This window comes from Culicoides brevitarsis, chromosome 3 (genome assembly GCF_036172545.1).
Source record: "Culicoides brevitarsis isolate CSIRO-B50_1 chromosome 3, AGI_CSIRO_Cbre_v1, whole genome shotgun sequence".
In the NCBI taxonomy this organism is placed as follows: Eukaryota; Metazoa; Arthropoda; class Insecta; order Diptera; family Ceratopogonidae; genus Culicoides; species Culicoides brevitarsis.
This window is the reverse complement of record NC_087087.1, coordinates 19068444-19091336: the sequence shown is the minus strand read 5'-3', so window position 1 is coordinate 19091336 and position 22893 is coordinate 19068444. Positions and strand designations below refer to the sequence as shown.

At 33.6% G+C, this 22893-nt stretch overlaps 4 protein-coding genes across 4 annotated transcripts; 3 read left to right on the top strand and 1 right to left on the bottom strand.

Moving 5' to 3' along the window:
• Positions 1–1309: 1309 nt before the first annotated feature.
• On the top strand, positions 1310–3195 carry LOC134833319 (heat shock 70 kDa protein 14). Its single transcript, XM_063847603.1, has 2 exons — positions 1310–1436; positions 1499–3195. Exons 1-2 carry the CDS (start codon positions 1371–1373, stop codon positions 2900–2902), a joined length of 1470 nt encoding a protein of 489 aa, XP_063703673.1. The 5' UTR covers positions 1310–1370; the 3' UTR covers positions 2903–3195.
• Positions 2939–6975, bottom strand: LOC134833318 (uncharacterized). Its single transcript, XM_063847602.1, has 11 exons — positions 6825–6975; positions 6332–6768; positions 6202–6274; positions 5812–6144; positions 5615–5756; positions 4895–5538; positions 4661–4841; positions 4449–4605; positions 4271–4393; positions 3300–3453; positions 2939–3241 (listed from the first exon to the last, which is right to left on the bottom strand). The coding sequence occupies exons 1-11, from the start codon at positions 6944–6946 to the stop codon at positions 2989–2991; spliced, it is 2619 nt and encodes an 872-aa protein (XP_063703672.1). The 5' UTR covers positions 6947–6975; the 3' UTR covers positions 2939–2988.
• Positions 6976–7896: 921 nt separating this feature from the next.
• On the top strand, positions 7897–11510 carry LOC134833369 (peroxidase-like). Its single transcript, XM_063847674.1, has 6 exons — positions 7897–8030; positions 8879–9350; positions 9465–9857; positions 10217–10789; positions 10961–11265; positions 11333–11510. Exons 1-6 carry the CDS (start codon positions 7897–7899, stop codon positions 11451–11453), a joined length of 1998 nt encoding a protein of 665 aa, XP_063703744.1. The 3' UTR covers positions 11454–11510.
• Positions 11511–20222: 8712 nt separating this feature from the next.
• Positions 20223–22893, top strand: LOC134833367 (chorion peroxidase-like). Its single transcript, XM_063847671.1, has 3 exons — positions 20223–21023; positions 21687–22137; positions 22196–22893. The coding sequence occupies exons 1-3, from the start codon at positions 20223–20225 to the stop codon at positions 22891–22893; spliced, it is 1950 nt and encodes a 649-aa protein (XP_063703741.1).

The window sequence follows — 22893 nt, the reverse complement described above, 5'->3', positions numbered from 1 at the left end:
CCACTCCCGAATATCATGTAAATATTGTTCATCATGCTGCGCCAGCGGGACATTCCGTTTATAATCCATTCATAAAGGCACCTGCATTCCCAGAGCCCAGCGTTCATCCAGGAAGCAGTTATTTCGGGTGAGTCACGTGGTTTCATTTCGTTTAACGTTATTTTTAAATATATCACGATCGGCGGAAAACTGTATGGAGATTCCAATTTCTCGGGAATTTCGAGTTCTGGGTTCTGGATCCGAGACCTAAAAATGATCAAAATCAAGGAAAAAATGTTTATGGATCGACAAAGTTTAATTCAATTATTAAGATGTTTAAAAAAAAATTAGAACAAAATAACCCAAAGATGCAAAATTAATTTAATACATTTCAATAGTACATTTTTTTTCACATTTAATTTAAAACAGTTTCAGTTCAGTTTGCTACTTTGGTACATGGCACACTTTAACAATTTTTGAAGACGTGACCTTCTCAGTTCCTTTTTTTCGTATTTCTAAAGTTATTGATGTATTAAAAGAAATTTTTAAATTAATCAATGCATAAGTAAAATTTATCAGTGCATAGAAATTTTTATTAAAGTATAAGACTCTTTTGTGACCATTAAAGCGAGCTCTTTTTCTTGACTATGTCTGTCCAAGATATTGAAAGTAGATACACATGGAAAGCATTAATTGAAACGAACGATCGAAAAAACGTTTGGTCAACCTCTGTATTTCGCTTCTCAAAAACCGTATCATTTGGTTCCATTGTTAAGAAAATTATCTGTTTCGAATTAGTTATTTCTTCTCTAAAAATTTACATGTCCTAACATAAAGACGAAATCACTAATTCTAACTCAAAAATGTTTTTCTGTTTTATCGAACACTCTTATGCTGAAGCGACTTTCAAATTTTTAATTTAACTTAATTTTAAATACGTTATTTCTTAACAGCCATAAGTACTTACATATGTCATGTCGACCAATGTCTAATTTTTCCGTGTTTTTTATGCATCATTATTTCTGATCCGTTTTTGATATACATCTCCAGCTCAAAAAAATGGTTCTCTATGATGAAGTTTGCAACACAAGCTGCAATCTCTGGATTCACAAGGATCAATTGTTTTTTTTTTTGTTTCTGCTGTTTACAGTCAAACTTTGTTTTTTTCACAAATCATTTTAATTTTACTGATTCTTTAAAAATAAAAAATTTGAGTTATTAAGACTCGAAAAACGGTTCAAAAACCCGGATACTAAAAACCGCGACTGCAATCCCTCGGTAAATATCCGTCAAATTTGAGACGAATCAAATTGATAAAATTGACGTCTCCGAATTCAATTCAAAACAAACCATTTTCGAGTTCACACGTTTTTATTTAATTGTAAGAAAAAATGGCAAATAGTGCGTGCTTTGGTATCCATCTCGGAAATACAAATGGCTGTATCGCCCTCTCAAAGGTACAAACGAAAATTTTAACTTAAAACCGCAGGATTTTCTTATTTTCACCATTAAATTACAGGACAAGGTCGATGTTATCGCAAACGAGGCAGGCGATTTTGTGACTCCAGCTGTTCTAACGTTGCTCGGAGACGGAAGTCACGTCGTTGGTCTGCCAGCAAAACAGCAACGGTGCCGCAATGTCAAGGCATCTGCCATAAATGTTTTGCAAAGTGTGAGTTGCGATGCCAGTAACGAGGAAGACTTTGACCGAGTCAACCAAAAATGTGGCGGGAATTTGTCAAGAGACGGCGATGAATTAGTTTATAATTTAGAGCGTGACGAAGAATCGAAGACTTTTACACCGCAAGCCGTTGTGGAAGAAATTCTCAAGTATATTCACTCGATTGCGGACCATTCGGTGCGAATTGAGGAGAAAACGTATCCCGTCGTTATGTCTGTGCCCACATTTTTGGGTGAAAAATCTCGCCAAGTTTTGTGTGAAGCCGCGCAAAAAGTTGGTTTTCACGTCTTGCAAGTCATCACGAATCCCGCAAGTGCTTGCTTGGCCTACGATGTGCTCCAGGACACGGAGCCTTGCAACATTCTCGTCTACCGAATGGGCAACGTTAGTACAGAGGCGACAATTTTGCGTGCCGAAGACGGATTTCTGACGATCAAACATACCGTGCATGACGAAAATCTCGGCGGCAAAAAATTCACAGACCTCATGGTCGAGTACATCGCTAAGGAATTTTACCAAAAATACAAGTTGGATCCAAATGAGAGCAAAAAAACGATGGCCAAGCTTTTCCAACACGCCGAAAACACAAAACATATTTTGTCCAATATGCAAACGGCGCACATCTTCGTGGAGTCTCTCATGGATGGCGTCGATTTTTCGCACAACATTTCACGGGCACGTTACGAGAACTTGTTTGCCAGCATTGTGCCGCTTTACAAAAAACCTCTCGAGCAGTTATTGGCTGAGGCGAATTTCAACATTGCCGATATTCACAAGATTATTTTGTGCGGTGGCGGCATGAAGATTCCCAAATTGAAGACAGAGATTACAAGCATGTTCCCGAACGCCAAACTGCTGACGGGTCTCAATGAGGACGAAGTGCTTGCCTTGGGGTGCGTCAAACAAGCATCTATCATCTCGAAACAGTGGAACCACGACTTGGATGTCATGGACATGGAATTGAATTTTTTGCCGTGCGACATTGTCTTGCAGCAGAATGGCAGCGATACACAAATCGAGGCTTTCAAAGCACGAACTTTGATTCCGGCATACACAAAATTCACATCAGCCATCGACACGAAAAAGAACAAAAATGTCGTTTTCGATATTTTCGAGAAGAAATCCGACGAATTGACAAAAATTGGACAAATAGAGGTGAATGACGTCGCCGAGGATGCAAAAGAGGCAGAATTTTCCGTCAAAATCGACAGTAATGGCGTGGCAATTGTTGTCGCACAATAATTCAAATGCCTAATAAAAAATATTTTTTAATGATAGAGAAGAAAAAAAAAAGTTAATTTAATAAAAAACATAATTTCAACGAAAAATTATGAAATTATCAAGAAATCAAATACTTCGTTGAGTGAAACCTTTTTTTCACTCTTTGTGACATTTTTATCCTTAATGACTTCGAGAAGCTCATCAACAACTTTTCCGTAATGGAGATTCAACAGTTCATAATCCGCATAAGGGCCATCCTTGAAATTCCACGCAGATTCCGATACTTTAATCATCAAAGATATTTCGGATCCTCTTTTGATGGCACTCATCACTATGTCATGTTTCGCACGAAGCAGTGTCCTATTGAGAAAAAATAAAATTAGAAAAATTTAAAGAAAGACAGCTTGAAATTACTTACTTGGACATATGTTTCTTTAAGTTGGTCAATAGGTAGAAAAACATTTTGAAGTGCTTGTGCAGGTGGGTAATCAATTCGAGGCTTAATGCGGGATACATCTCGAGAATTGAGTAATTCAAACACAAAAGAAGGCCCACACTTTCCAATGGTGTACCTGAAAAATAATGTAAAAATCGTATTTAGGTCGCTTTTTATGTGTTTGTTTAATTTTTTTTTTGTTTCAGAAGTATAAAATAAAAATAAAAATTTTTTTGAAATACTTTTTCATACAAAATGACAAAATTTAAACAATTTTTGGTCGTTAATCAATATTTTTTCTTGAGATTTAATAATTTTAAATTGATCCCAAAATATTTCAAGTTAAAAACTCTAACAAAATAATTTCATAGAAAAACTTTCAAAAATTAAAAAAAAAAACAAATTAATATTTATAGAGAAGAAAATTTATGTTAAATTTCATTTTTCAGTACAAAAATTCTTAAAAACTGAAAATATTTTTTTAAAAATTTAAAATTCTTGAAAAATATTAAAAAACTCAAAAAAAAACGGTCAATTTTGATGAAATTTTTAACTTTTTTTTTGTTTTGCCCCATTGTTGACTTTTGAAATGGGACAAAAACATAGAAAATAATTTAAAAATTAGCTTTTATTATTTAAAAAAATTCAAATTTTATAGAAAGAAAATTAATTTTTTTATAAAAGAAATTAATTACCAACTTACTTTCGGTACAAAAAATTTTCGAAATTTGAAAAAATTGATTGAAAAACTATAAGATAAGTCCATAAAGCATTTTTTGAAATTTTAAACTCTTCAAATCACGAAAAAAAAATTAATTTGATTATGACCTCAAAAATAATTCAAAATTCAGATATTTTTTTGATATTTTAATTTTTATCTAGGTACAAGCCAAAGTAAATAGGGCAAGAGACAAAAAGTTTAAAATAAATTTGAAACTTTAAACAAAACTCACTTGACATGATCATCAAATCCACTTTAACTGAATACTTTTTCAAAACAAATTTATTACCGCTTGGAAGAAATTTCTGATAAACACTCAAAACGATTTCCGTCATTTCATAATAAGTTTCCAAATCTTAAAAAGAACATTAAATTTCAGTTTTTTTTTTGTTGAAATTAAATTCTTCTACCTGGCAATCTATACTTTGACAAAGCAAGTTCAAAGCAGGAAATAAAAATATGCTTCGGAATATTAACGAATGTTTTCTTGTCACATTTCAGACATTTTCCATCTCTTTCGTAAATTGGTATAAAACACTTTTTGCATTCCTCGTTGTTTAATTCTTCCTGTTAGGTTCGTTCAAATGTAATTTTTTTAAAAACCATTAAATTAGAAACTCACGTAAAAATCGACGGATTTTGTACATGCGATGCATTTGCAATCAACGCACATTTCAGCAAGTTTTGCTCTTCGATCCTGTCGACAGTGTTGCTGATAATGAGGTCCATAGGAAATTGTAATGGGAGTATTTTTGTTTAACATATTGGCTGCATATACTTGAGTACGTCCGCGAGATCTAGGACTAAAAAATATTTTTTTTATTAAATATTTCAAAAACAAAGAAAATTAACTCACATCAAAGCTGTATTCGGGGCACAACTGTGCTTGAAATTGGTCAAGTAGGGATAAAGGCACGTTAAAATTTGCTCAAAAGACTGATTTTCTGCATTCATCGTTGGAATCACGTGAAAATCTTCATCAGTTTGTACCACATAAGCGAATAATTTGAAAATATCCATCAAGTTTGAGCTTTTCTCCTGTTCCGCAGCTAATTTCAAAAATAATTTTTGAAAATAATTTCCCTTAGTCGTTTGTTCCAGAAAGGTCTGATGAACTTGCGGCTCCAGTTCTCTTTTGTCCGTTTCCGCCGCATAAAGTTTCTCGAGACGCTTGACCAGTTGTCGCAAAATCTTGTCATTGCAGTTTTTCAAGCGCAGCGATTCATTCAAGAATTTTTCAACGAATACCGAGGCTTTTTTGACAAATTCTGGGTGCGGTTTAGATTCTGGCTCTTTTATGAAATGGAATACTCGTTTGGGATATTTGTTGGTGACGTCATACTTGAAATGCATCAATTTTGTTCGTTGAATGACAGCATGACGGAATGCCAGGGCACAAAGGAAAATTTCGATATCGTTGCCCTCGAGAAGGACATTTCCGAAAAAGTCGTCGATGAATGTTGTGTATTCTTCCAAATAGATGATGGTTTGTAAGGTTTTCTGTAATTTAAAAAAAAATTAAAACTCATAATTTAAAAAAAAATTACATAAAAAAAATAATAAAATTTTCACTCACCATACAAAGTTTTTGAAAGTCGGTGCGAATTATTTCGTCAACATTATTTCTCTGATAGAAAAAGTTATAATACGGCGTGCCTTCGTTCTTGGCATGCATCAATAAAAAGTTTTGCCACAAGTCTGTTGCATCAGCTAACAAACTAAAAAAAAAATCTTAGGAAAAAAAAACATACAAAAAAATAATTTTTTACTTACTTTTCGTCAATTTTGTTTAAAAAATCGTCTTTCAGCTCATACATCGTCAAAACTAAATTACGAACATCCACTTCATTTTGACACAAATACAAAATTTTCGAACGCAATCCCGGACACTCATATTTATGGAACTTGGCATCTTCCATTTCACACTCACTGGAGCAATAGAAGACGCAGTGACAGTCAAAACAGGGCAACAAGTTGGCTACTTCATGACAATAATCACATTGAAAGCCCTTTTCTTGGAGCAAACAAACCCGAGGAGTGTCTTCAAATATGAAATCGCCATATACCATAGTTTGTGATGCCACAAATTCATCTTTCACGAAATCTCTGAAAATAATATCAAAAAAAAAGTTAAGAAATTTTCCGTTTTTTCAAATTACTTACATTTTGTAGCCCAATCCTGAAGACAATTCTTCTGTTTCGTCATTTTTTGGACCAAGTTGTGATTTTAAATAAGCTAAAAATGAAAAAAATCTCATAAAATTTTCAAAATTGCTTAGAAAAAAAAACTTACAAATTCTTTCTTCGAACTCCTTGAAGGAGTCTTCGTGAATTTCTGTTCCGTACTCTTCAAGGCAATTTTCCAATCGCTTCAAATACAATCTAGCTGTATTCATATCATTTTTGTGCATCGCAGCAAAAGCCTCACTCGAATAACACGTCAAGACATCCTCAGGACGATAAAAATCAAAATCTCGAAATAATTTTTCCATGATGTAAGTCGAGCCCTTTTCATCTTTCAGTACTTTCATAAGTTGCGAGCGTTCTTTAAGCAGTCCACACAACGTCGCCGACTTCTTTGGCGAGCAATAGACGCCGACGCATGAAAACTTTGAAATTTGCTGGACGTCACGGGATTTCTTGCAAATCATTAGGCACTCATTGGCACGAGATTCTTTCACAATATCGAGATCGGAGTCGACAAGGAAGTCCATCCATTCTTTGGTTACGCTGAAAATCAAATTCGAACCGGTCAAACGATGAAAAATGTATTTTATTTCACTTACTCGCAGAATTTTATTCCTTCTTCATGCTGCAAGATTTTTCGGAACGTTTGCACATCAGGAGCTGAGCTGTTTTTCTTGTATTTAACACCAATTTTGTCTACATTTAACGAAAATAACATCATTTTTCTTGCTTTAATTTTACGAGCGTCACTTTTCTTATCACCAATTTACTGTCTGATGAGACAATCGGGTATTTTACCGTTAACTGTCAAAATTATTGCATTTCTAGTTTAAATACGCTATCGGGTGGTTTTTGATGTCTGTCCGCAGTTTCATCGTAAAATAACCAATGGTGCTCCAAATTTTAGTCGCAATTTTTTTAGAAGGTTTCGTCAAATGAACTATAAAAACAATCCGATGGCCCAACGAAAATCAAAAGTAAAAAAAATACAAATTTTAATAAAAAATTAAAAAAAAATTAAAATGTAAAAAATATTTTAAATTCCTGTTCCTGAATCACGGTCAAAAATTGTTAAATTTTCTCTTCTGCTTACCATCGCTCAATTTCAAGGGTGTTCCAAAAACGCGTTTTCTCCCCTTTTTTTATCTTTTTTAAGAAAAATGATCATGGGGGATATAGAAATTATATATAGATTTCGAAATACTTTTTCATATTAAATGAATTAAATGAACTATAATAGACGCATAAGTCTATTATTTTTGGATGGACGTCACAATCAGGTAATCAGATTTGAACTTTTATAAGTACATTTAAAATCCAGGATTTTTGTATTGTTTGAAATTAAATTGTATTTAATAAAAATTATAGAAAAAAACAAAACAATCAACAAACTCAACACCTAATTAAAAAAAAAACTAAACAATTAAAAAAAAATTAAGAGTAGTTTTTCGTAAACATGTTGTTTACAATAGTGTTCACGGAGGATATACCAAAATCTTTGCCAAGACGATCCGCATCACCTTCCATTCCAATATCTTCAAGGAGGGCTTTAAACTCCTTAGGAGCCCCATTGAATCCGTAGTTAGAACTTGTTGTTGTCATCAAATTCCATTCAGGGATTATTTCGCGCCCGAACTTAATTGGCGCGTTGCTTACATTTTCAAAGTCGCTATGGGCATTAGTTTCGACGAATCCATAAATTCGAATGGCAGAAAAGCCCTAACAAGTTGTTTACCCTCAAGAGTTTCAGTTATGCCCCAGTACGTTTTTCCCTGGGTGACATACTTGAAGGAATCATCTTCTGGGTTCGCCTTATGTCCTGCATTAAAACTAAATAAACTAAATAAAACTAAATAAACTAAATAGAAACTAAATAATAAAATAAAAGTTGTTAGTTTTAATGTTTTAAAATTAGTAATAAATTGTAATTGTTATCCATTTACAGCGTCGGATAAAAAGTGAAATTTTTTGACCCCCACTCCCCCCACTTTTTGTAAAATACGTAGTAAAAGACGTACCTTCTAAGAAAAATTTGTTTAAAAATTAGTTCAAATTTAAATGGAAATTTGTGAAAAATTGTACATATTTATTCCGTAATTTTAGCGCTTGAGTATATTTGACAAATTGAAACAAAAAATCTGTATTATTGAGAATTTATACGACGTCGTATTTTTTCTATTTACCCCTTTCCTTCCCCCTACGTCGAAATCCATCGGAAATTCAAGGACCCCCATCCCCCTCAAACTTCCGACGCCGTAAATGGATGGCGCCATATTTGATATTCCATATCAAATTCATAATTAATAAAAACAATTTTTAATTTGCTTAATAGAAAGAATTAATAGAAAAAATAATATTAAAATACCTACTAAATTTTCTTCAAAAGCAAAATTATATGAAAAAGTTCAATTTTAATTTTTCACGTTTAAAAAAATAAAGCAAAAAACTAACAAAAAACACAAATTAAATTAAATGAAATAGTATGTTGTTAGTTGAATGTAAGATTAATTCATACTGACTAAAACTAACGCATCAAATTTCACTGTATGATTTAAACATAACAAAATATCCGCTGACGATACAAGATTTTTAAAATATTTTTAAGAAAACATGAATTGTATTAAAATATCAAATCTTTGTTTTTTTATTCCAGAAATTTCATCCAATCTCCCGTCATTTATGGTCAAAGCCCTCCAATGTGCGCTGCTCCTCCAAGAGCCTGTCTTAAATCTCGTTACCGTACCCTTGATGGCACCTGCAACAACTTGCAAAATCCCGCATGGGGAAGCGCCAACATGCGTTACAACCGTTTAGTGGCTGCCAAATATGCTGATGGCGTTGCTGCTCCAACTGTTTCTGTCACTGGCGAAGAATTACCCAACGCTCGTGTTGTCAGTTTGGTCGTATTCGGCGAACAAGATGTCCCAGATCCACAATTTACTCTTGCTAACATGCAATGGGGTCAAATTATTACGCACGATATGAGTATGCAAGCTGGTGGCACGCAATCTCGCAAACATCAGACACGTTGTTGCACGGACGAAGGAAAACTCATTGGAAAACCACAAGCTCACAAAACTTGCTTCCCCATCATTACACCGAAAAATGATCCAGCATTTGCTCAAGTGAGGAAAAATTTTTGAATTATTGAGAAAAAATTTAAATTTAAAAAAAAATTCAATTTTTTGAGAAAACTTTTGAGTTTTTAAGAAAAAAAATTTAAAATATTTTTTTTTCAGGTTGGTACCGAATGTCTTAACTTTGTCCGAACTCTTACCGATTTGGATATGAATTGCCCCACTGTCCACGGAACCGGACAAGCCGAACAATTGACTGTCGTCACAGCTTTCATGGATTTGTCTTTGGTCTACGGCAACAGCGATGCCCAACTCCGTAACATTCGTGCCTTCGTTGGTGGACGTATGATCGTCGAAACCAGAAATGGCTATGACTGGCCACCACAAACCCCGAATGTCACCACAGACTGCGATGTTCAATCTCCACAAGAAATCTGCTATTTGGGCGGCGATGTTCGTTTCAATCAAAATCCTGGACTTACGATCTTCCAAATTATGTTGTTGCGTGAACACAACCGTATTGCTGATACTTTGGCGAAACTCAATCCTCACTGGGTAATATTTTGTTTAAATAGGTCGCTAAAAATGAAGCTCAATAGGTTTGTCAGATTCCCCAATTTAGATTTTAAAAATCGAATAGGGCCCAAAAAAATTAAATAGATAAAAATTTCTTCGAAAAAGACCGTTTTTTGTGAGTTTTTGATCTTTTTCATAATTTTTCAAAAAATTTTCGATACATTTTTGTACTAATTTTTTAATTTTCTTCACTGAAAATAATTTTTTAAGTTTTTTTTTGTTTTAATTTAAAAGTCAATGTAAAAATTTGTAAATTTGAAAAAAGTATTTCAAAACCCTTGAGTTTTATTTATAACGTCATTAGTTTAAATATAATTTAATTCAAAACTTTTTTCTAGGACGACGAAACAATCTTCCAAGAATCACGTCGCATCAATATTGCGCAAGTCCAACACATCAACTACTACGAGTGGCTCCCATTGTTCTTGGGCACGGAAAATATGTTGAAAAATCGCTTAATTTACAAAACGCATGCCGGAAGCTACGTCAACGATTACGATCCAAGTGTCGATCCGTCAGTTTTGAATTCACACGCTACCGCTGCTTTCCGTTACTTCCACAGTCAAATTGAAGGTCGTCTCGATCTCATTTCCGAAGCGAGATCTCGTGCTGGTTCCTTGCGTTTGAGTGATTGGTTCAATCGTCCCGCCATTTTGGAAGCTGGAGACAACTATGATTTCCTCAGTCGTGGCATGGGAACACAACCGGAAGAATTGACCGACATCAACTTCGATCCCGAAATCAAACATTTCCTTTTCCGTCGCGGACGTCCATTCGGTTCTGACTTGCGTTCCCTCGATATCCAGAGAAATCGTGATCATGGCTTGGCTAGCTACAACGACTACAGAGAATTCTGCGGATTGTCACGTGCTCACACCTGGGAGGACTTCTTGGATCTCATTTCACCACGAGTAAGAGAGAAAATTAATTTTTAACTTTTTGCAACAAAAAAAATTATTCTTTTTCTTAACTTTTGAAAAATTAAAAAAAAAATTTTATTTTCCTTCTCATTCTGATTTTTTTTTTTGTGCTAAAGATTCAAAATAATTTTGGAACTAATTTAAACACAATTTTTTTTTCAGGATGTCACGAACCTTAAATCCTTGTATGCCAGTCCCGAAGATGTGGATTTGACCGTTGGCGCTTCACTCGAATCGCACGTAGCTGGTGCCTTGGCTGGTCCAACATTCTTGTGCATCCTTACCGAGCAATTCTACCGCACACGTGTCGGAGACAGATTCTTCTATGAACGCGGCGACAAACACCTCGCTTTTACTCGTCCACAATTGCAGGAAATTAGAAAGGCAAGCATCGCACGTCTTATGTGCGACAACGGTAACGACATCCATATGATGCAACCTCGTGCCTTCCTTCGTGTTGCCGATAAGTAAGTCTTGGTCAGAGTCTCTTGAGGAATTATTTAAAATTTAATTTGTTTTTCTTTGTTTCTATAGCAATCAACTTGTGCCTTGTAGTTCCCTTCCAGCCATTGACTTGTCATTGTGGCAGGATCAAGCAATTCACGGTCATCATATTGCTGCTGATCACAATAGTTTATATAGCTTCAAGAAATAAATAATAATTGACATTGTTTATTGAAAAGAAACACTTGTTCCAGCGCATAAAGTATTTTATTATTATTATTACATTATAAATATTTAAAAACACAACAAAAAACGTCTATGCGTGGAAAATTTTTCTGGTTGTTAAAAATTGTCATAACTATTAAGTTTATTTAATTTAAAAAAATTGTAAATAAATGATATAGGTTTCTTTTATAAATAGCGCAAATTTGATATTGAAATAAAAAGATATTAAAATAATTAAAAATTTGTTTTCTCTTTTCAAAAACGGAAACTCAAAATAAAAATTTCGCAAAAAATTATTTACCGTATTATTTATGGCTTCATTTTGTTGTATTCACTCAATTCTGTGTAAAAAGGAGTTCTGGAGCTTCCATCACTGAGATAATTTGATAATAATCTGAAATCGCTTCTTCTTCGAAGGTTGTAATTTTTAATTTAAATTTCGAACAAAATCGATTTTTTTTTATTTTTGAAAATGGAAGTTTTCGAAAATTAAATTTAGATCTTGTAACTTTTTTCATGCAAATTTCGTTTTTTTTTATTAAATTTATTTTAATTAGGTGAACAAAAATCAGGGGAAAAAATTAAATTAAAAATTGGAATATTTTTGACATTTTTGGGAATTTTTTGAATAAAAAATCATAAAGTATAATTAAATATACCAAACAATAGGTAAATTTGCTTAAATAAGGCGTTTTTTATTATATACAGATGAAAAAAATTTTAAAGTCACGTGACCAAAATAATATTTTTTTTCAAAAATTTTAATTTTTTTTTGCTTAATTTTTCTCTAATTTTAAGTTCAAATTTAAAAACATAATATGTTAAATTAATTAAATGTTAAAAAGTAACGTTTAATATCCAAAAACGTTAAAAAAATAACAAACAAAAAATTAAAATATATTTATTTTTTTTCAGAAGAATTCATTCCTCATATTTGATTCACTCAAAATTCTTCCGAAAACCTTTCCGAACATTTGAACCGACAATTTACACGATTTATCACGACCGCATTTCGTCATGAACTCTTCATAACAAAAACCGTGTTCATCAAACGACAAAAGTTCTTAAAAAGACGAGCGCAAAGTGCATTCGACTCATTTTCTTTCAAGTGCTTCAACTATAAACTTAAAAAAAATTATAACCCAAAACTTGTATGGTGTTTAAGTGAAAAAAAAATGCATAATTTAGTGATTTTTACGACTGTGCTGCTCGTTGCTTGTACGCTAGTTGAAGGGCAACTTATTGGAAAGAAAAAAGAAGATGGTGGTGGAGGTCTTTTGGGAGGTGTCGGTCAAACAGTTGGTGGCACAGTTGAAGGTGTTGGTGGCACAGTTGAAGGTGTTGGTGACGTTGGAGGTGTAGGTTCTGTAGTTGAAGGAGTTACAGGTGGTGAAGATTCAGACGATGATGATGAAGATGACGATGATGATGATGACGAAACTGAAAACAAACCAAAAGCCCAAAAGGGAATTTCCCTGCTAAACAAGCCAGAAGAGAAAAAAGGCAGCAGTGTTGTTGGAGTTGCAAAAGTAGCTGACGTCAATGCAGCACTTGGAGGCAAAAAAGATACCTATGAAAGCAAACCGTCGTTAGTTGGCGCCGATATCATTGGTATGCAGAAAAAAACCGACATCGATGAGCTTGATAAACAATGTGACGGAGACCAATGTGTCGTCACGAGAAAAGGCAACTTAATTGGTGCAAGTCTCGGCTTGGGCCAAAATGAACAAATTAAATTCACAATGCCAAAACGTGGAGACCCCAAGTATCTTATCATTCGGAGATACGAAACAATGTCCGACGAAAATAAAAATATATTTGGTGAAGGAGCTCCCAGAAAATCTGATGACGGAAATAAATGTACCGAATATTCAAAATGCAAAAAATTCCTAATTTCTCCAACGGAAAAACGCGTTGAAGCCCCTTACTTGTACAATTCGCCATATTTTGCTACGAAAGAACACACAAAAGGTGTCACAAAGCAAATTTTTTCACAAACGTATTTGGCACCTGGCGCAACTTCCACAGCAACGGTCAACGACAACGAATATCTCGCCAAATTCGCAGCTACGTTACACGAAAAAAGCGCAGTTTACGACAATTTCGGAACCTGCAACGTCGAAAAATTGATGGCGGAACAAACGGCAGTGTAGTAAGTAGTTGTTACGTAACTTTTTACATCCTTCTTGATTTTTTTTCTCGTGTCAAGTGTAAATTTTAACACGTATTTCTTCTTAAATTTACATTATAGCACGTTAGATGAGCTGCCATGCGACGTATTTTACGCTGCTCTACGATTGTACGACATCGAAAATGATAAACACAATGCCTTGGCATACAGTAATTATTTAATAAGTTTGGATGAGGTAATGAAATTTGTCATTTTTTGTTTATTTCGAGACTTAATGTACAACTTCCCGTTACAGATGGCAGGAATTCACTGGTACAAACTAGCTACCGATCCAAAAGTGCAGGAGCAACTTGTTGACACTGACAAATTACAAAAGTTCTATGAATTATTAGTGGTGGAACACAACACACTGGACGAAAATGCTTACTTTGCACTCAAACAAAATTATTCCGTTTTGTGTACGCCGGATAAGGAAAATTACAAAACCCTCAAATGTCCGGCTCACAAGTAATTTTTCAAATTTAATCAAATTTTGTTAATTTTTTAACTTAATTTTTTTTTATTTCAGCTTTTATTCGTATGACGGTACTTGCAATAATCCAACAAATCCACTGCAAGGCAAGAATCCCTCAAGTTTGGTGAGACTCGGGTCGTCGCATTGTCCTGTTCGTAGTTGTGATCTACCAGGCGCACGCACAGTCTCTCTTTCTTTGGGTTATATCACGAATTTTCTATCGTTAAAGCATAAAAATCAAGAAAAATCTGCAGTTTCGATATTTGGACTGTTTTTCATGAATTTTGCCGCCAATGATATCGTTAATGTGCAGACTCGGGGCTCTGGGCAACAAGGTGGTGTCCGAGGTTGTACGAAAGATGGAAGAAAATTGCCAGAAAATCTTGTTCATCCGTTTTCGTATCCAATTGATATTCCGGAAGATGATCCCGTTTATGGGAAGCATAATTTCACGTGCATGGAATTTGTAAAGGCTCAACGATACAATGGAGAATGTGTTTTAAATGAGGCTAATATTGTGAGTATTTTTAGATTTTCAGGGACGAAAAATTTTTATCGACATTGATGACTTTTAGACAAATTTTATTTTAAATATTTAAACAAGAAAATTATTTTCAAAAATTTCACCAAAAAAGAACCGTTTTTTGGTCTAATATCATAATTTTTCAAGGAATTTTCAAAAAAATTTTATCTAAACTTTTGTATTGAAAATGATATTTTTACAAGAATTTTCTTCTAAAAAAATATTTGTTCAAAAATCATTAAACTTATAATTGAAAATTTTTTTAAAAATTTTTTTTATGAAAAATTATTTTTCAATTTTTTAGTTGAATTGCTCTAAAATCAATTTTAAATAAGAATTTCTCAATATAGATACATTAAAGTTAACAAAAATATTCATGGTCAAAAAGTCATGGAATATTTCTCATTCTGTATGAAAAAGTATTTCAAATTTTTTTTTTGGGGGCCCCCCTATTTTGACAAAAAGTTTTTGGGACAAAAAGTTCGAAAACAATTTGGAGCGGCCTTAATTTAAAAAAAAAATTGATTTTCGTTTGTAATTTAAAATTAAATTAAATTGTAAATTTAATTTTTATTTGTCATTAATTTGAAATTCCTGAGAAATTTCAGAGATGGAATTTTTTTTTTTGGTTTTCTTAAAATGTTTTTTCACAAAAAAAATCACGCACCGAGAAGAAAAAAATTTAAAACATCAAGAAAACGGTTAAATCTGTAAATATTTTTTAAAACTGAAGATTTTTTGTTCAAAATCACTAAAAAAATTTTTTTTTAATTTTTAAATTTTTTTTCTTGGGATCTAAAGTTCCCTGAAATATTCATGAAGTTTATAAAATCCTTGAAAAAATTTGAGAAACTCATAAATTTCTCTCAAAAAAAAAATCAAAATTAATTTTTAAAAAAGTTTTTTTAATAAAATTTTAATAAAAAATTTTTGAAGTTTTTCTGGAGTAAAATTATAAAAATTTAAGAGTTTCCCAAATTAAAAAAAAAAATAAAATTTTCTAATATTAGCTTTTCTCATTATTTTATGAAATTTATAAAAATTCCTCGGCATTTTGGATTCTTTTGGTTATCTAATGCCTCAAACTTTCCCTTTTAATATCTAAATAATGAAAATTAATTGCAAATTTTTGAATTTTAGGGTAATTTTGCGTCATCCTATTTGGATTTGGGTCAACTTTATCCAAAAGATGGTTGTGAAGGCGAAGGATATATCACAGCAGGAGGAAAAATTAAAGAATCTTTGGAGAAATTTCCACATGTTCAGGATTATCGATCACTTCAATCATCCCAGGTGATGTGCATAAGTGCATTATTTGCACTTTTACACAATCAATTGGCCGAAAGAATCCAACTGCACTCCGAAACTTTGTCGGACTATGAAATATTCCAAAATGCTCGTCTTCTCAACACTTACTTGTACCAACATTTCTACGATACACAAGTATTGCCAGCCATTCTTGGCCCTGAATATGCCAGTTATCAGGGAATTACAAGTACTGAGTCGTGTTACAATCCCAAACTAGATCCATCGCCACTTACGGAATTCTCCTCAGCTGTCATTCGTTATTTGCACGTTTTCCTACCGAATCAATTCAATTTCCTGCATCCCGATTATTCGGTAAAAGTTGTGCAAGAAATGTCACGAAACTACGGCGGTCCCTTGAGTGCATTGCAAGACTTTGAATCGTGTTTCCGCGGAATGATCTATCAACCGGTAAACACGGCGGGACATGCCTACCAGCCACAAAATTCGCTGCACCAGTTCCAACATCCTTTCGGAGCGGATTTGTTCAGCTTTGATATTCAACGATCGCGGGACATGTGCGTCAAACCGTACATCTTTTACGTTAAGAAGCTCTTTGGCGTCGACATCAAATGCTGGGAAGATCTCACGCAATACATTCCCGCCGAGGCAGTTTTGATGCTGAAACGCATTTACGCCGATGTGTGTCACGTGGAACTCTACGCTGGCATTTCGGTGGAGAAAAAATTCAATGAAGGCTTGTTTGGACCTGTCGCACGTAAAATTATGACAGAACAACATTTGCACTCACGTTGCGCCGACTCTAAACATTACACAAACGCATTGAGCGAAGGTTGGTTTGTTTTGTTATTTTATTTATTTTTTTTTTTGAAATTCGTGCTTTTTTCGCTCTCTTCCAGATGCTAAAAATTGTTTGTCAAGCATCAATTACAACGAATTGTTTGCTTCGTTGGCGGGATCGAAGACAACGACGCAAAATATTGTCGTTTCAGATGCAACCGGAAATCCATATTATACGATAACTTCGACTGCAGATACGAATAGTGCACTTGATTGTCTGGTTAATGCCGTTCTGACTCAAACTTAAAATATTGTTAAAGGAAAATTTTAAACGATAAGATTTTTAAAGTAGAAATAAAATAAAAGATAAATACATTATTTAGGTCATTCCATACCGAAATCCCGGATTAAAAATTTTGATTTTTTTATTATTTTTTCATCTATATTTTTGAGAATTAATTATTTTAATAAAGTTTTATTAATATATTTTATGAATTTACGAAAAATAATTTAAGAATTCGTTTAAAAAATTTCTGTAAAAAAGTGTAAAAGTTAATGAAAAAATATTGTTCTATTAACTTCAAAATTGATGTTTCATAATCAGGCGCGTAGCGTCATATGGGCAATATGGGGGCAATGCCCCTCCAGAATTTTTAAGTTTTCAAAGGAAATTTTCAGAATTTGGGGATAAAAACTTTAATTTGTCCATAATTTGTCACTATTTTTGAATTCGCAACGGATAATTTTCCATAATAATTATCTACAGTACGGTTTTATCAAAATTTTAAGAATCAGCTGACGCATTAATCAGCTGATTGACGATTCTTGTGATTTTTTTTGTACAAATAATTATTTAAAATTATCATAATTAATTAAAAATGTCTAAAAACAAAAGAAAACACAGACCTCACAACCTTTAACTCAACCAGCGGTAAATATTTGGAAAACAGGTGGTCCATATGATGAATTTATCTTGGAGAAAATTGAAGTACCCTGTAATCTGTCTCAGTGAGATTTCAGCTGAGAAATCAGTTGAAAATGTCCAAACTTTCTCAGTTGAAAATGAACGGTTCATTTTTTGTTCATTTATTCCTCATTTACTTTTTATTAAGAATTACTCATATTTTTGCTTTATTTAACATTTTTTATTAAATAAAAACTCTCGAACGAAGAAATTTGTCTTAAAGGTAGGAGAACTAACAGCAAAAACAACTGTTGCAGATAAATCGAAAAACACCCAGCGCTTTTGCATTTTACTGAACCAGTTGTTCGAAACCATTTGACTATCTTAAAAAAGGAGCCGATTTAAATTAGTTAATCAAATAATTTTACTGAACCAGTTGTTCGAAACCATTTGACTATCTTAAAAAATGAGCCGATCATCGATTCAAATTAGTTAATCAAATAATTTATTGATATAAAATAAAAACTCATTTTATTTAAACTATTCTTCTTCGCCTTGTACTTTAATGATTTTGTTCAGATTGCATTTGGGGGATGCTGCATGTTTCATCATAGTTTGGTTGCTCCGAAACTTCTTGCCGCATGCACATGTAAAAAAATCTAAATTGTGGGTGATGCGTACATGATTTTTCAGGAGGCTTGGAAAGGCGAACGTTTTTTCGCATATTGTGCATATTTTCGATTTAGGATGCACTATCAACGTCGATGGCGAAGGCGAGGGCGGCTCTTGAGGGCTCATAGTGTGCCACCGCTTTATGTGACGGGTCAACGAGCTCTTGGTTGCGAAACATTTTTCGTTCGGACAAAGGTGGCATTTGATGTTGTTGATCTTGAGCTTTTTAACGCTGTCAGAAGCTTTCAATGCTTCTGAAGCTTTCCTTTTTGTTTGCCTTGGCTCTTTGATTTCGACTATTGCATTAGGCACGATCTCGATGTCATCAAGCGATTTTTCGATGACCTCGAAAATCAAGGTCTCGTTTTTTGTTGTCACATCCAAAAACTTTTTGTGATATTTAAGTTTTGGTTTGCTTCTGCTTCTGAAGCTTTCCTTTTTGTTTGCCTTGGCTCTTTGATTTCGACTATTGCACTAGGCACGATCTCGATGTCATCAAGCGATTTTTCGATGACCTCGAAAATCAAGGTCTCGTTTTTCGTTGAGAACGTTTTTCAAAAAAAAAAAAATTGGTTTGCCATAAAGATGACTTCCGCTCAATGGCTGAGTGGCATTTCCATGTCATCAGCCATAGCAAAGGAGCAGTCGATGGTGTAGGAGGTAAAAGGTTGCATAAGACGCTGAGAAAAAAAGTAATATAGTCAAAACTGGGGAAATGTTAGTAAGCCAGCCGAATAATTAAAAACGAAAATTGTTGCATAGCTAATTAAACTGCTTGTATAGAAAACGCACAAACAGCCTTTAAAGAACGATTTGACAAATCCGTCACGATAAAATGAACGCACAAGTACCACTGATATGTGCCTTGATTAAAGAGCTTTACAATTGCTTGCACAGCTTTTTTCAATTATTGAAAAACAAAAAAATTACAGTAATCATACGAAAAAATCAAAAATAAATTATTGCTAAAAACTTATTTTTATTTTATTTCACAAATTTTCAAAGGAAATTTTTAAAATTAAGGGGGGAGAGAAAAAAATATTTGTTTTGTGTGCCCCCCCCCCCAACATTTTTGGTTAGCTATTTTACTTTGTTGGTTGCAGTAGCGTAGCTAGCCGAAAATTTTTGGGGGCACACAAAACAAAAAAATTTTTTGCCCCTCAGATTCTGAAAATTTCCTTTGAAATTTGAAATTTCTGAGGGGGGCACGGCCCCCCAGCAACCTATGACGCTACGCGCCTGGTTGGTTGTTACATTGATCGAATCCTTCGTTTATCGTAAGTTAAAAATTGTTTTTGAAAATAATTTTTTTCAGTAAAATTGAAAAAAAAATTAATATTTTTCCTAACAAAACATTTATGTTGTAGTTAAAACTTGCAAAAATTATACTTTTTTTTACAAACGCAACTTAAATTGCGTTATTTTTTTTACCGAAACAAAGGCACGCACACCAAGAATTCTCGAAACCGGACATCCTTTCAAATTTTGAACTCGTTGTTTTCTTTTCTTTTAATTTTGGACGAATATTTTTTAATGTTATAACACGCTTCTCTAATTCGGGTCTTTTTACGTGTCATAAAAAATAAAAACAAGAATTAATTTACGTGAGTTTTCATATATCTCAAATTCTCAGTAAAAAACAAAAATTCTGTATAAAAGCCATTCACTTTACGTTTCAAATTCAAAGTCACCTCCAGCATGTCTTCCATTTCACTGGTCGGATTTTTAATTATTTTTTCGCTGGCATTCAGTTGTGGCAATTCTCGTCATGTGGAATCGTACAAGAGTAACCATGATTTCTTGAAAAGTTATTTCAAACAAGCCAATGACTACCAACAAAATTACTATCGGCAATGTATTGATTTGGAACTTTTGCTGCGACACATGTAAGTAATATTTTCACGAAAAATTAAAAAAAAATAAATAAATAAAAAAATGTTTTTTAGTCCTGTGGAGCAAAAAACAATGGATTATTTCTACGAATTGGCGAAACAGATTTACGCAAGTCAGCGATACCTTCACGATTTGCTCATTGCGGGAGACGTTACGATTGTTACCATCGCCAGAAATCACTTTGACGAGCAGCCTTTAGATCCTGTGACGGCGAAACAAGTCAAAAATACGGAAATTATCAACAAAATGCTCGCACTGCTTGCCAATTACTACAACGTTCAAAAGTACGAATTGCCCCATTATGAGCACACAAGTTGTTTCGATTGCTTGACCACCGCTGATAAATTCAAAAAGGAGCCGTTTTCGTGCCGTTACTCCAAATACTACGACATTGATGGGCATTGTTTGAATCCCAAATTACCTGGAAGTGGAGCAGTTTATCGTGAATTCCGTCGCTTGGCTCAACCTTTTTGCACGCTCCACAACGAGCATACCTATTGCGAAATGCCAGGCGTGAGAAAAGTTTCGCTTGCCGTTAAATACACAAAAGCCACGCGAGAAGAACCACTTTATAAGGAAACAAGTGATCACGGCAGCCTTGTTCCGAATGTGTTTGTGTTGAATTTGGCACAAAATAACATTCATGACATTGTTCATCCACGTTACCAGTCAAATTCGCAGGGACATTTGGGACATGCAGGATGCTCGGTTGACCAACGGACACGTTTGAACAGCGTGATTTTGGCTACTGCTGTCGCTCCGATCAGTGTTGATTGTACGGATCCGTTCTACAGTCAATTTAACGTGACTTGCTTGAACTTTGTACGCGGCCAGACCCTTAATGAGGATTGTCAGTTGAGACATGCTGGAATTGTAAGTAACTTAAAAATTTTTTATTAATTTTATTCTGAGCTTTTAATTTTTAATTAATTTTTTTTTACTTTTAAAAAAATTTTAATTCTATTATTTGAGCATAGAATTTCTAAAAAAAAATTAAAAACATATTTTTTAAAATTTTGTGCTTGATTTTTTTTTTGTAAATTGTATAAAATAAGCAAAAGTCAATCAAAAAACTTTTAAAATAACGATATATTTACGCAAAAAAATTCTTTTAAAACTATTTTTTAAAAAATATTTGTTTTCGTGAATTTGATTAGATTTAATAATTAAAAATAACAAAAAAATTTAAAATTAAATTTGATTTTCATTTTTATTTTAAATTTTTTTTTTACATTTTTTTTCATTAAAAAAAATTAAAAAGTTTTGAAATATTGATTGATAAAAAAAATACTAAATTTAAACAATTTTTGACTAATTTTGGTTATTTATAGTGAAATTTGCTATTTTTAAATTTATTTTAGATCGTTTTGATTAAAAACTTAAAAAGCACTTTTTTGAATAACAGTTTTTAAGAAATAAGTAGAAAAATTTTTTGATCCTTCTCAACAAAATAAAATTTAAAAAAATTGGATTTTCGAATTTTTAAATGGAACAAGGAAAAATTTTAGTATTGAAAAAAAAAAATTTTTTTTTCAGTTAAACCAAAACACAATTGTTGACGATTTGGATCAAGTTTACGTAAGAACAACTTCCCATGGTCGCGAATTCTTGAACGCCGACAACGGAGATCATCTCTTCACGGAACACGGCTTACCGGTTGTCGGTGACGAGAGATCCACACAACACTTGGGTCTCTATTCCATATTGTACTTCTACTCAAAACTTCATAATTTGATTGCCGAAGACTTGCGCAGAAAATGTCACAAACTCGAAGGATATGAAGTTTTCCAAAAGGCACGAGCATTGAACATTGCTTTGCATCAACGGTACTTCTATGACGAAGTTGTTGCAGCTTTTATTGGTTCCGATGCTGTAAAAGAACATCAACTTTCCTCTGAATTTGATACTTTTGACGAGTTCCAAGAGGCGGAAATTCTCTCGGAATATGCCTGTGCTGCTGGAAGAGCCGCTCATAATTTTGTGCCTGGTAAGATTTTTTCTAAAAATATTTTTTAATTGAATTAATTCATTTTTTTTATCTCCAGATGAAATGAAACTCTTCGACAGACATGGAAAAGAAGAATCAACAAGAAAATACAGAGAAACTTTCAGCTTTGATCGGGACAACGAGAAACTCGTGCGTCAAGTTGGATTCAGTACAGTTCTTCAACCGTGGAAAGTCGATGGTTATTCCGATGAAGTCGGAAATTATCTCTTTTATGACTCACATTTGTGTTACGGCACTGACTTATTGTCGCTCGACTTGCAACGTGGACGTGATTGTTGTCTGAAGCCGTACGTTCATTACTTGAAGCTTTTCTTTGACAAGTGCGTTCGCGATTGGGATGATTTGCGGGAGTTTATGTGCGAGAAAAATATCCGAGTTTTGCAGCAACATTACAAATCGGTGCAGGATGTTGACTTGATGGCCGGCGGAGAAATGGAGGACCGACATGGCACAAGTTTGTACGGAAAAACATTCACGAAAATTGTTGGTGAGCAACGTCGACGATTGAAAAATGGCAATTCCAAATGGTGGACACGCATTTACTCGAAGAAGCAACAAGAAGAGTTGAAGAATCCAACATTGGCTGATCTGGTTGGTTTGGTGTTTGGGTATGATAAAGTACCGAAAAATGCCTTGTTTAGTTTGAGTAAAGAAAATCCGTTGGTATCATGTCGAGCTAAGCGTTTGTCGGATGTTTTTGATGTCAAATTGTTTTGTGACTTTGAAAAATTGTAG

Bases quoted from the DNA above. Each gene is read 5' to 3' on its own strand.
- LOC134833319 (XM_063847603.1), top strand. From the start codon at position 1,371: ATGGCAAATAGTGCGTGCTTTGGTATCCATCTCGGAAATACAAATGGC. The intron at 1,437-1,498 runs GTACAAACGAAA...ATTAAATTACAG, and splicing joins GCTGTATCGCCCTCTCAAAG to GACAAGGTCGATGTTATCGC.
- LOC134833318 (XM_063847602.1), bottom strand. From the start codon at position 6,946: ATGATGTTATTTTCGTTAAATGTAGACAAAATTGGTGTTAAATACAAG. The intron at 4,842-4,894 runs GTGAGTTAATTT...AATATTTTTTAG, and splicing joins GCCCCGAATACAGCTTTGAT to TCCTAGATCTCGCGGACGTA. The intron at 3,242-3,299 runs GTAAGTAATTTC...TTTTCTCAATAG, and splicing joins TTAAAGAAACATATGTCCAA to GACACTGCTTCGTGCGAAAC.
- LOC134833369 (XM_063847674.1), top strand. From the start codon at position 7,897: ATGGGCATTAGTTTCGACGAATCCATAAATTCGAATGGCAGAAAAGCC. The intron at 9,351-9,464 runs GTGAGGAAAAAT...TTTTTTTTTCAG, and splicing joins ATGATCCAGCATTTGCTCAA to GTTGGTACCGAATGTCTTAA. The intron at 11,266-11,332 runs GTAAGTCTTGGT...TTGTTTCTATAG, and splicing joins TTCCTTCGTGTTGCCGATAA to CAATCAACTTGTGCCTTGTA.
- LOC134833367 (XM_063847671.1), top strand. From the start codon at position 20,223: ATGGATTATTTCTACGAATTGGCGAAACAGATTTACGCAAGTCAGCGA. The intron at 21,024-21,686 runs GTAAGTAACTTA...TTTTTTTTTCAG, and splicing joins AGTTGAGACATGCTGGAATT to TTAAACCAAAACACAATTGT. The intron at 22,138-22,195 runs GTAAGATTTTTT...TTTTATCTCCAG, and splicing joins CGCTCATAATTTTGTGCCTG to ATGAAATGAAACTCTTCGAC.